General features: G+C 42.9%; 1 protein-coding gene across 4 annotated transcripts in view; it reads right to left on the bottom strand.

The window, feature by feature from the left end:
• The window catches only part of RAB11FIP3 (RAB11 family interacting protein 3), an 83885-nt gene that overhangs the window by 43304 nt on the left and 26844 nt on the right, over positions 1-13737 (bottom strand). For 2 of the 4 annotated variants that reach the window (XM_049904686.1, XM_049904684.1), the window contains exon 2: positions 1412-1511. In XM_049904686.1, coding sequence (XP_049760643.1) covers positions 1412-1511 — 100 coding nt within the window. The remainder of the gene's footprint in view (positions 1-1411; positions 1512-13737) is intronic. The other 2 variants (XM_049904687.1, XM_049904685.1) reach the window with 1 other exon arrangement.

The raw sequence follows: 13737 nt of genomic DNA, 5'->3' as shown, positions 1-13737 counted from the left end.
CAGAGGGCAGACATAAGAGCAGGGGGTTGCAGGTTCAGCAGGAGAGGAGAGTAGGCACCTTGCCCTCAGCCTGCCTGGCCTCCTCAGCATCCCCATCAGCCTCACCTCCAGCTGCTTTGCCAATGTCACCACCCACAACAGAGACTTGCCCAAGCTGAGGGCCAATCCAATCACAGCGCTTGTTTCCTCACATTTACACAGTGCCTCCAAGGGCCAACCCACTGCAAGTCTGAGGATTCTAGGAACCACTTGGGAAGGCGTAGAAATGGAAGCATCAGGTCCACCAGGAGGTCCATTCGAGCCCGGGATGTGGGTGGGGGTGTCAGGCCAAACCAGGGAAAGGCGGGAAAAGGTAGGGTATGCTCAGGCAGGGCCATCCCAGTGCAGCAGGGGATGGCCAGCCCTCATGGAAGGATCTGGACATGGGCAACAATGGCTCAGGAAGACCTCTGGCCTAAGGGCCTCCCTCACCCTGACCACACCCCAGATGTGCATGTGACCCTTAGGGTCCTGGCGAAGTGGGTTCTACCTCAATTTCAACAGGGGAGGGAGGAGAGTGTGGCTGACTGGGGCCTCCTGCCATGGTCACCCACCAGCCTCCTGGTGGAAAAGGGGAATGAGGAGGAAAGTCAATTCAGAGCCTCAGAACTTCATTTAAAGGGACCGTGTATGGAGCAGCTGGGGAGAAACACACAGCACCACTGCTGGCAGAACTGTCGGCGTTTTCTCATATAAAACTACACTTACACTTCCCATATGACCCAGCCATCTACTCTCAGTATCTGCCCCAAACAATGAAAACCACGTGTTCACGAAACGACTTATACACAAATGTTGTCAGAAGCTTCTCATAATAGCCCTAACATGGAAACAGCCAGGCATCATCCCCAGGACAACAGGCCATCCATACCATGGAATGCTGCTCTCAGTAAAAAGGAATGAACCACTGATACATATGAACAAATGGGTGAATCACAAAGACATGACGCCGAGTGAAAGCAGCCAGACACCAGAGTACGCACTGGTGGTTTTATTCACATGAAGTCCAGGACAGACAAGACTCATCTGCAGTGGCAGAAATCTGCAAGGAAGCTGCCTGCAGGAGAGCTGACAGGAACTAGCATGGGGTGACAGCCAGACCAGCGATGCTCTTGACAGGTCTGCTTTGCAGGCGTAGGGACCTGCCAGAACTCAGTGAATATGCACTTGAAACCTGTGCACGTCACTGTAGTGACCTTTTACTCAGATGGGACAGTGTGTGAGGAGCAAAGAAGTAGAGAGGAGAGAGATCATCTGGAAACCAGGCTGTTTCAGGGGCTTCAAGAAGGAGGGAAGCTGCTAAACTCAGCAAAAGCAGTTTGGAGGCATGAGAGTCGTTGGGTGACTTGGGGGCTGAGGTGGGCTGACTGACCTCCATTTCTGATGGCCATGATCCCTCTGTAGAAGTCTTCAAAGCTGATCACACCGAGCCCACCAGGATCCAAGTATTTAGTTAAGTCCTTCACCTGCAACTGCCAAATGAGAATTGTTATTGAAGAGCCTTTCCAAAATTAGGGGGTGTACTACATACTCGGCCTTCACACCACACAGAGAGGTGGACACTTGCGAGTAAGAACCAGAAAGCTAGCTAGCAGCCAGCAAACTCCATGACAGACAGCTCACCCAGAGGCCTGGGACGGGGAGCGAGGGGGGCATCCTGGGAAGATGCTGCCAGCAGCTCCCAGGTTTGCAAATCGTGGTTCTCAAAAAGTCAATAGCCAAGCTGTAGTGGGAAGATCAGGATTGTTGACATTTAAGTATTATTCTAGTGAATGTTCAGGATATTTATGCTCAGCATAAATTCACCCCACATCCAGACAGCCTTTCCCATCACTGCAGAATCCTTGGGAGAAAATTACTTAGGCAGATAGAGCCCTGATATCAGAACAATAAGAAGTAAATAAGATAGTTCATACATGAATGTTACAGAGGATGGAATTCTTCAAAAAGAAGACAGGTTTATATTTCCAAGTATACATTGGATTTCATCAAAACTGAGAACTTTTGTGCATCAAAGGACTTTATCAACAAAGTGAAGAGATAATATACAGGCATGTCATCAGTAGTACAACCACACAAACAGGAACTATTCCAAGGGACTTTAAAACATAGGATATATCCTGAAGACAAAGAGAATTGCAAAAATACTCCCTTAAATGCATTTCAGCAATCATAATTTTGGTGGTCACGTTGGTACTGTTATCCTGAGACTGTTGAGTAAGTATTGTGGCTGAGACAAATGAGTGGTAAGTAATAATCTAACTTCATCATTTCAAGTGTTTGTGAGAACTGGGATTCTCAACATGGTTGAAGTGTGAGATAAAGATATAAGATTGGTGATAGCAGGCAAACACCTTAAAATGCTGAATTTGAATTCTGAGTATCACTGTGAACTCATAATGTAATCAAAACAAAGCTTTTCTGGCTCTGTCCACTTGCAGCAGCCTAATATCAACGAGCATCCCTAATGCCTAGACTGTGGTTTCAAAATTCCATCTCCCCTAAGAAGAAGGACCCATGGAGAAGAGGCAGGATACGTACAGGCTGAGCTTCAAGGGTCTTGTCCACCAAAGATGACTCAGGTCACATTAAAGACGCAGAGCCTCCATCAGCCAAAAGTGAGACAATATGAGCACCTGGTAAGAATAATGACTGCACACAACATGGTAAATGTAACTAAGTGTACACAACAGTTAAAATGGCAAGTTTTTTTGTTTTCTATTTTTGTAATTTTTATTGTGCTTTAAGTGGAAGTTTACAAATCAAGTCAGTCTCCCACACAAAAACTTATATACACCTTGCCACATACTCCCAATTACTCTCCCCGTAATGAGACAGCCCGCTATCTCCCTCCACTCTCTCTTTTCGTGTCCATTTCACCAACTTCTAACCCCCTCTACCCTCTCATCTCCCCTCCAGGCAGGGAGATGAAAAATGGCAAGTTTTTTGTTATGCATATTTTACCACAATAAAATTAAGAACCCCAACAGACTGAAACACATCTAACATGTTTAAACACATGAGGACATAATTAGTTAAACAGATTTACTGAAATATTTACAGAGACCACAAAGATAGAAGGGCAGGAGCGGGGAGTGGGTAGAGGCACAGATGTAACAGATGGGCCATGAGCTGGTAGTTGTTGAGGCTAGGTGACAGGTACTTGAGGGGTCACTACACCAGTCTCTCTACTTTTGTATAGGTTTGAATTTTTCCATAATGCAAGCCCTACAAAGCTCTCTTTGAGAGAGGAGAGGGAGGAAAAGAGAGAGAAAGGGGAAAGGTGGGGGGAGGAAAGGGAGGGAGGAGACAGAATAGGAAAGAAAAGAATAGGACATTCAGCCAGGGAAAGAGCAGACCTTCACCCACAGTCAGGGAAGGGTTCACAGAGGAAGCCCTTGAGGGTGGGGAGTTGACACGTGGGGATATTCTGGGACAGAGACGCAGAGAAGGGAACTGCAAAGGCAGAGAAGTGTCAGAGCTGAGGCTGTGGCTGGCTGGGGTGGGGCAGGCTAGGCGGAGCCAAATCTTAAATTCCACTAACTCACAGTCAACAAACTTTCACCAGGCCTCCTGCGTGCCGCCTGCTGGCAGACGCTGGCAGAGGGAAGAGCAACCAGGAAGCCTGGTGGAGGGAACTGTCCAGGAGCAGTGCAGGCAGGGATGCTGGGAAGCCTCCATAGGAGGTGTCTGCCCTGCTCACACATGGGAGCACTTCCCTTGTGCCTCATCTCACTGACTCCTGCACACTGGTGCTAAGGGGGAGCCACCACTTACCAGCACACCCAGGAGGCATCACCGGACAGGACAAGAGCAGCAGGATGAGGTCAGGACGCCCAGAAAAAAAGAGAGGAGGCAAGAGTGCAGAGATGCAGCACAGGCCCCAGTGCCAGGACAAGGCAAGGACTCAGGGCAGAGGAGGCAGATGGAGGGCGACTGGGCAATTCATGGCAGGAAGATGGAGTCGGGCCCACGGAAGGTGTGCACTGACCATCCTGAATCCCGACTCTGAGGCCAGGCATCGGCAAGAAGATCCCCAGGGGCCTGCGGAAACAAAGGGTGCCAGGAGCTCAAAGCCCAGGGCCAGCCATGTGTACCCATAAAAAAAAAAAACCATAGACACTGCTAATGCCCAGAGATCGAGGAGATGGTTGTGGGGCTGGGAGCCCACCATGAAGGGCAGCGCATGGGGAAGCAGAAACAGCAGCCAAAGCCACAGCTGTCCCTCCTTCAAGACCTCACACACAGACAGCCCAAAGGGGGGTGACCGCAAAGCCAGACTTGGCACGAGACAAGGCACCAAGATGTGGCGTCGGGAACAGTGGAGAGCCAGAGACACCCTGGTGTGAGCAATAAGGGGGCATCAGTGAGAGGAAGCCCATGTGGGGCCCAGGATGTACTCCAAAGACATGCTGTAATGGGTCCTCGCATGACCCCACCTGTCCACATGAACACAAAACCAGGTCCACACAGGACCAGTGCACACTGACCAAACCCAGCAGTGTGATCTCAAGCCAGAATCTGAGTCCCCCCACCTTCACATCCACGTGGAAAGGGTCAGCGCCTCGGCTGCTGGGCCCTGCCGCCAGCACAGTTCTGAGTGGAGTTCTTCATAAAATGCCACTCTCCCAAGCACCTCCGTCTGAAAGCCCATGATATCAATAGACTCTCAACCACATCTAGGGGTGGGGTTACCTAAATCAGAATCCGCACTGACCAATATGTCCTTAAATTCCTAAGAATTTCAGCACTGAAACTACTAACTGGACACAAAGTACCAAGCAGTTCATTCTGAAACATTAACCAAAGGCTTCTGAAACAAATCATTAGCTAGGAATAGGCCCTTTATGCTACCAGGTTACAACGAGAAGATGCCAAATGGTGCTGTTTCCTCAAGAATGAATCCAAGTACACATGTTTTAAAGTCCATTTTAAACCGATTTTCTTTGTAATTGGTTTAAACCAACTCCCCAACACTGACAACTGAAGGGACTCTAATCCTTCAAGCCCAGGGAACCCCATTCCGAGGCTTTTAGAAAAAACAGCGGGACTGAAAAAATCCAGCAGCGCCCAGGGACGTAAGCAAGCGCAGTGGAGGCAGTCTCCAACTGACTGGCACCACTGCAGTGCACATAGTTCACGCTGAAGCTGGGTAATGCATGGAGCTGGCTCCCAGCCACGTATTTAATATGAAAACGTGTTACCAGTGTGGAGACATAACTGCTAATTTGAAAGCGAACCCAAAACAAGTCCTTTGACCACAGGTCACTATAATCCCAGAAACACATGTTGGAAGTGTCACCGGGTGGTAAAGGACCCCCAGGGAGACCACCTCCACTTCCGCAGCTCTTTTCTACTATAATGCGTGAATTGTAACATTCTCAACAAAGCTCATTTTATCAGAAACCATGGTGATAATAAGCACAATGTTCCAGGAGCTGCCCTGCGCACATCACAAACCTCACACTAGATCTGGTGGTGGCAGCGGCTATGGGGGCAGGGGGTGGGGGAGTGTATGGGGCTGGGCAGGTGGAGGAGCCCACAGACAGACCCTTTCCAAATGCCACCCTCCCACCTGCAGCTTGCACTGACGCGGCCACACTTCTAAGACTAAACACACAAACGGGTTTTCCTTATTGTTGATGACGTGTCATCTCAGATGTCCCAAACTGCATAGGCCCTTGTGCCCCAACAACCAACCTCTGAAAGGATAGCTGCCTGGCACCCGGAGCTCTGCCACAGACACAGTGGGTCAGGCTGCTTTGCATCTGGAGGTGGCGGCTGGTTAGTGTCAACACACAGAGATGAGATCCAACATGCCTCACTTAGACTTCAGAGAACAAACACTGAGTTGTTCCAATAAAATTAGAAAAGATGAGATTCCATATAATTTGGGAAAGAGGAAGGATATGCATGTTCTGTTTCTTTACTGACTGGAAACAAGCTTGAAATATTTATATTGAGCTGTGCTTTTCAGTATTAATTTGAAGACTGGTTACTTCTGGGCAGCAAGGAAAAGTGTACAAAGAAGGCTCCAACCTCATCTATAATGTTTTATTTCCTAAAAAGAAAGCAAGCAAATATAGAAATACATTAATATCTATTAACTTTGAGGGGTGCTGATGAGATAGTTGATGATATTAAGGAATCACTTTAATTATTTTTAAGATGTGATAACGGTATGTGATTACGTTTTTTAAAAAGAATGGATACGATGTCTGGGGTCTGCTTAAAAATACTGGTGGGGAGACAAGACTGGACTTAAAGTGATTGTTCTTTCAGCAGAATGATGGTGCAGGGGAGTTTGTTATACAATTGTATCTACTTTTGTATGTTTGGAAAATTTCATAATGGAAAGATTTTTTAAAGCACAGAATTATACTTCAATAAACAAAAAAGAGGGTACGTAGAGGGCACAGAAAAGCAAAACCCTGGTTGTGGAAGTACACATTTTTTAGATTATTTGTACTTTTCTGGAGGATTATAAAGAATCTAAACTTACCTGTGTTACTAAGATGTCTCCATCCCCCTCACTTTTTTTTTTAAAGTGAACAATTCAGTGGAATTTAATACATTCACAATGTTGTGCAACCACCCCCTCTAGTTTTAAAACATTTTCGTCACCCCCAACAGAAAACCCCACATCTATTAAGTAGTCACTCCCCATCCTCTCAGCCCCTCAGTCCCTGGCAGCCACAATCTGTGTTCTCTCTCTATGATTTGTCTATTCTGGACATTTCATATAAATGGAATCATACACTATATGCAACCTTTTGTGTCTGGCTTCTTTCACTTAGCATAATGCTTTCCAGGTTTATTCACATTGTAGCATGTATCAATACTTTATTCCTTTATATGGCTAAATAATATTTCATTCCATAGTATAGTCTATGTTTTGTTTATCCATTTATCTGCTGATGAACACTTGAGTTGTTCCCACCTTTTGGTTATTGTGAATGATGTTGCAATGAGCACTGGTGTTCACACATCTGAGTCCTCGTTTTCAATTCTTTTGGGTATATACTTCAGAGTGGAAGTACTGGGTCATATGGTAGTTCTAAACCCTAAAATGCAGTGGTTAAGAGGTCAGGCTGCTAACCAAAAGGTCGGCAGTTTGACTCCACCAGCCACTCCTTGAAAACCCTACAGGGCACTTCTACTCTGTCCTATAGGGTCACTATGAGTTGGAACTGACTCGATGGACACGGGTTTAGTTATTTTATTTTATTTTTTTAAACTGCTAATACCAGTTTATTTTAGTCTTCATTTCAGTGCAACTTCATTCAAATGTATTCTTATTATTTTAAAGTCCATATTATGTATATGAGAAATATATAACATATTCTGGACTTTCTTAAAGAAAACATGAACTATGTAGACAGAAAATCTATGAAACATTCAATTAAATTATAAATTCTCCCCCAAAATGAGATTAAACTAGGATCATGATGTATTTTATGAATCAGTGAAACATATTTAACTGTTTCCATTATCTTCTTTTGATAACTAGTATTATAGACCTATGAAGTAAAGGCTTTGAAGCTACTTTCTCAAATAAAATCTTGATTAGCTCCATATTAGATCCTTTTACATTTTTTCACTCTTCGTAGTTTTTGGAATGATGTCTCGTCTCTTCCCTTAAAATTAACTACTCACATTTAACACTTCACATGGGGTCACCACAAGTCGGAATAGACTTGATTAGCAGCTAACAATGACAATAAACTTGTAAAATTCTATCTTCAAAAAAACTTCTTAAGTCACTTTTTTTTTTTTTAATGTTTATTCTGGTTTTAGAGAAAGTTTACAAATCAAGTCAGTCTCTCCTACAAAAATTTACATACACCTTGCTATACGCTCCTAGTTGCTCTCCCCCTAATGAGACAGCACACTCCTTCTTTCCACTATTTTCATGTCCATTCGGCTAGCTTCTGATGCCCTCTGTCCTCTCATCTCCCATCCAGACAAGAGGAGCCCACATTGTCTCATGTGTCTACTTGATCGAAGAAGCTCATTCTCGGGCTAACAGGAGGTCTGAGGACCATGACTTCCAGGGTCCTTCTAGTCTCAGTCAGACCATTAAGTCTGGTCTTTTTAGGAGAATTTGAGGTCTACATCCCGCTGCTCTCCTGCTCGCTCAGAGGTTCTCTGTTGTGTTCCCTGTCAGGGCAGTCATCAGTTGTAGCTGGGCACCATCTAGTTCTTCTGGTCTCAGGCTGATGTAGTCTCTGGTTTATGTGGCCCTTTCTGTCACTTGGGCTCATAATTACCTTGTATCTTTGGTGTTCTTCATTCTCCTTTGCTCCAGGTAGGCTGGGACCAATTGATGCATCTTAGGTGGCCATGTGCTAGCATTTAAGACCCCAGACGCCACTCTCCAAAGTGGGATGCAGAATGTTTTTTTAATAAAAAAAAAAAGATTATGCCAATTCACCTAGATGTCCCCTGAAACTGTGGCCCCAAATCTCTGCCTCTGCTATGCTGGCCTTCGAAGCATTCAGTTTATTCAGGAAACTTCTTTGCTTTTGGATTAGTCCAGTTGTGCTGGCCTCTCCTGTATTGTGTGTTGTTTTTTCCTTCACCTAAAATAGTTCTTGTCTACTATCTAGTTAGTGAATACCCCTCTCCCTCCCTCCCTCTCCACTCATAACCATCAAAGAATGTTTTTTTCTCTGTTTAAACTATTGCTCGAGTTCTTGTAATAGTGGTCTCATACAATACTTGTCCTTTTGCAACTAATTTCATTTAGCATAATGCCTTCCAGATTCCTCCATGTTATGAAATGTTTCACAAATTCATCATTGTTCTTTATAGATACGTAGTATTCCCTTGTGTGAATATACCATAATTTATTTATCCATTCATCCGTTGATGGGCATCTTGGTTGCTTCCATCTTTTTGCTATTGTAAACAGTGCTGTGATGAACATGGGTATGCAAATATCAGTTCGTGTAAAGGCTCTTATTTCTCTAGGATATATTCCAAGGAGTGGGATTGCTGGATTGTATGGTAGTTCTATTTCTAGCTTTTTAAGGAAGTGCCAAATCGATTTCCAAAGTGGCTATACCATTTTACGTTCCCACCAGCAGTGTGTAAGTGTTCAAGTTTCTCTACAACCTCTCCAACATTTATTATTTTGTGTTTCTTGGATTAATGCCAGCCTTTTGGAACGAGATGGAATCTCAGTGTAGTTTTGATTTGCATTTTTCTAACGGTTAATGATCGTGAGCATTTCCTCATGTATCTGTTGGCTACCTGAATGTCTTCTTTAGTGAAGAAGTGCCTGTTCATATCCTTTGCCCATTTTTTAACTGGGTTGTTTGGTTTTTTGTAGTTGAGTTTTGCACTATCATGTAGATTTTAGAGATCAGATGCTGATCTGAAATGTCATAGCTAAAAACTTTTTCCCAGTCTGTAGGCAATCTTTTTACTCTTTTGTTGAAGTCTTTGGATAAGCATAGGTGTTTGATTTTTAGGAGAATTATTTTTTTGATATGTTGTTGAATTCAATTGGCTGGAATTTTGTTAAGGATTTTTGCATCTAAGTTCATGAGGGATATAGGTCTGTAATTCTTTTTTTTTTTTTTTTGTGGTGTCTTTACCTGGTTTTGGTATCAGGGATATGCTGGCTTCATAGAATGAGTTTGGGCGTACTCTGTCCTTTTCTATGCTCTGAAATACTTTTAGTAGTAGTAGTATTAACTCTTCTCTGAAAGTCTGGTAGAACTCTGCAGTGAAGCCTTCTGGGCCAGGGCTTTTTTTTGTTGGGAGTTTTTTAAATTAACATTTCACTCTCTTCTTTTGTTATGGGTCTATTTAGTTGTTCTACCTCTGTCTGTGTTAGTTTAGGTAGGTAGTGTGTTTCTAGAAATTCATCCATTTCTTCTACGTTTTCAAATTTGTTAAGGTATAATTTTTCATGATAACCTGATACGATTCTTTTAATTTCGGTTGGTTCTGTTGTGATACGCCCAATCTCATTTCTTATTTGTTTTTCTTTTGTCAGTTTGATCAATGCTTTATCAATTTTGTTAATTTTTTCAAAGAACCAGCTTTTGGTCTAGTTAATTCTTTCAATTTTCTGTTCTCTATTTCATTTAATTATGCTCTAATTTTTAGTATTTGCTTTCTTCTGGTGCCTGACGGTTTCTTTTGCTGCTCTCTTTCTATTTATTCAAGTTGTAAGGATAATTCTTTGATTCTGGCCCTTTCTTCTTTTTGTATACGTGCATTTATTGATATAAATTGACCTCTGAGCACTGCTTTCACCATGTCCCAAAGGTTCTGATAGGAAGTCTTTTCATTCTCATCGGATTCTATGAATTTCTTGATTCCATTCTTAATGTCTTGTATAACCCAGTCATTTTTGAGCAGGGTATTGTTCAGCTTCCAAGTGTTTGATTTCTTTTCCCTGCTCTTTCTGTTATTGATTTCCACTTTTATGGCCTTATGGTCAGAGTAGATGCGTTGTAATATTTCAAGGTTTTGGATTCTGTTAGGGCTTGCTTTATGACCTAATATGTGGTCTATTCTAGAGAATGTTCCATGTGTACTAGAAAAGAAAGTATACTTGGCTGCTGTTGGGTGGAGCGTTCTGTATATGTCTATGAGGCCAAGTTGGTTGATTGTGGCATTTAGATCTTCCGTGTCTTTATCGAGCATCTTTCTGGATGTTCTGTCCTTCATCAAAAATGGTATGTGGAAGCCTCCTACTATAATTGTGGAGCTGTCTCACTTTTCAATGCTGTTGGAGTTTGTTTTATGTATCTTGAAGCCCTGTCACTGGGTGCATAAATATTTAATATAGTTATATCCTCCTGGTATACTGTCCCTTTAATCATTATATAGTGTCCTTCCTTATCCTTTGTGGTGGATTTTACTTTAAAGTCTATTTTGTCAGAAATTAATATTGTTTGATTTTTTTTTTCCCATCCTTTGAGTTATAGTTTGTTTGTGTCTCTACATCTCAGGTGTGTCTTCTATAAGCAGCATATACACAGATCATGTTTTTTAATCCATTCTGCCTCTCTGTCTCTTTATTGGTGCATTTAGTCCATTTACATTCTGTATAATAATGGATAGGTATGAATTTAGTGCTGTCATTTTGATGTCTTTTTTTTTGTGTGTGCTGTTGACAGTTTCTTTTTCCCGCTTAATTTTTTGTGTTGAGTATTTACATATTGTCTTTTCCTCTCATTCATTGTTGATTTTGTTTCTGCTGAGTCTCTTTTTTTCTTGTATTTTATTTTATTTTGGTAAGTAGGATTGTTAGTCTCCTTTGTGGTTACCTTAATATTTACCCCTATATTTCTAAGTTAAAACCTAACTTTTATTTCTTTATATTGCCTTGTCTTCCTCTCCATATGAAAGATCTATGACTACATTTCTTAGTCCCTCTTTATTGTTTTAATGTTGTCTTCTTTTACATTAGGACATCGCTGTTTCCCTGTTTTGAGCATTTTTATCTTGATTTATTTTTGTGATTTCCCTATCTGTGTTGACATCTGGTTGCTCTGGCCTGTGTTCTAGTCTTGAGTTGGTATCTGATATTATTGATTTTCTAACCAGACAATTTCCTTTAGTATTTCTTGTAGTTTTGGTTTGGTTTTTACAAATTCCCTAAACTTCTGTTTATCTGGAAATGTCCTAATTTTGCCTTCATATTTGAGAGACAGTTTTGCTGGATATATGATTCTTGGCTGGCAATTTTTTTCCTTCATTGCTTTATATAAGTCATCCCATTGCCTCCTTCCCTGCATGGTTTCTGCCGAGTAGTCTAAGCTTATTCTTATTGACTCTCCTTTGTAGGTGACTTTTTGTTTATCCCTAGCTGCTCTTAAAATTCTCTCTTTATCTTTGGTTTTGGCAAGTTTGATTATAATATGTCTTGGTGACTTTCTTTTAAAATCTACCTTATGTGCAGTTCGATGAGCATCTTGGATAGATATCGTCTCATCTTTCACGATATCAGGGTAGTTTTCTGCCAACAAATCTTCAACAATTTTGTCTGTATTTTCTGTTAACCCTCCCTGTTCTGGTACCCCGATCACTCGTAGGTTATTTCTCTTGATAGAGTTCCACATGATTCTTAGGGTTTCTTCACTCTTTTAATTCTTTTATCTGAATTTTTCTTCAAATATATTGGTGCCAAGTGTTTTATCTTCAATCTCACTAATTCTAATCCTCTGACTTTCTATTGAGTCATCCAATTCTGTAATTTTATTGTCAATCTTCTGAATTTCTGATTGCTGTCTCTCTATGGAGTCTTGCAGGTTATTAAATTTTTCATTATGTTCTTAAATAATCTTTTCAATTTCTTCAACTGCTTTATCTGTGTGTTCCTAGGCTTGTTCTGCCTGATCTCCTTCCTGATCTTGTTCCGGATGTCTTTAAGAGTTCTGTATATTAATCTTGTATTCTGCATCTGATAATTCCAGGAAGACACCTTCTTCCAGAAGATCCCTTGATTCTTTGAGAGCTTGCTGAAGCGATCACAGCCTGCTTCTTTATGTGATTTAATATTGACTGTTGTCTCCGAGCCATCTATAAGTTACCGTATTAGTTTATCTCATGCTTGCTTACTGTATCTTAGCTTCTTGCTTTGTTTTGTTTTGATATGCCTGAATAGGTTGAGTGAGCTAGCTTGACTATTTTTGCCTTTGAAGCTCTAACGTCCTGTCACCAGATGGCTAGGGCTGTTATCAGGTATATGAGCCTAGGAGCCCATTCACTTTTCTTGTATGGATTCAGCTCAGGTGTCCAGGTAGTTGGTCATCAAGTGTGTGGTACAGGTTCTGTTCTACAGTCTTAGAGGGGCACGGGTGATTGGTGTAGGTATAGGTATCTGGTAGCAGCAGGGAGGTCACACTCTGAACAAGGCAGGGGGCTGACAACCATCCCCCAAGTGTCTGTAAGGAAAGCATGTCCCTGTTCCCTAAAGTGCACAGGTGGGTGGGTTCTGCAGACGGACCATGGGCACCCAATGCTTTTGGTTGTAGGGACCAGGAGGTACCAGTTATCCTTGGACCCCTGTCGCAGGTGGCTGGGTGATGTGGGTGGAGCCACTAGTCCTTAGGCCCCAGATGTGGGTAGGTGAGGACCCTGTTTAATAGGCAAAGTGGTGTCAATCATCAAACACCCACGTCTCCACCGCACAGCTAAAACAGTTGTAGTCTGCCAACAAGGGCCTATTCTCCTGAAATCAGCCCACAAAGGTCCATATAAGGGGGAAAGGTATTGAAAGCCCATAGACTCTTTATGCCTGGACAGGAGCTGCTTCTGTCCTGAGCTCCCCAGGTTAGTGGAGCTGCAGATTATCTTTTCCCTCAGTTGTGAATTCATTCCTTCTCCAAGGCCTGGAGAATGGCTCAGGGCGCTCAGCATGGCCTATCTCAGGCCCAGGGAAATTGACAGCCACTGAAACCAGCTTGGGGGCTAGGGATGCGGTAAAATATATGCAAGTACTTAGCTTTTGCTGAAAGTGCCGTTCTTCTCTGGTTCCGGAGCTTTGAGTAGGCTGTACAGCTGGCCGTTTCTCCCTGTGGAAACTGCGGCCAAACAGTACCACTAGCCCCACCTGAAGGTTCCCGGCGATTCAGGTCCAGCAACTCCTCTCCGCTTCTGAACTGTCTCTCCCTCCCCCTGCCACTCAGTCCGTTTTCTAACTTTGCCTTTGATGTTCAGGGCTCCTTGCCTGTC

This window comes from Elephas maximus, chromosome 12 (assembly GCF_024166365.1).
Source record: "Elephas maximus indicus isolate mEleMax1 chromosome 12, mEleMax1 primary haplotype, whole genome shotgun sequence".
Taxonomy (NCBI): domain Eukaryota; kingdom Metazoa; phylum Chordata; class Mammalia; order Proboscidea; family Elephantidae; genus Elephas; species Elephas maximus.
Note: the sequence above shows the minus strand (reverse complement) of the source record. Positions and strands in the feature narration are given on the sequence as shown.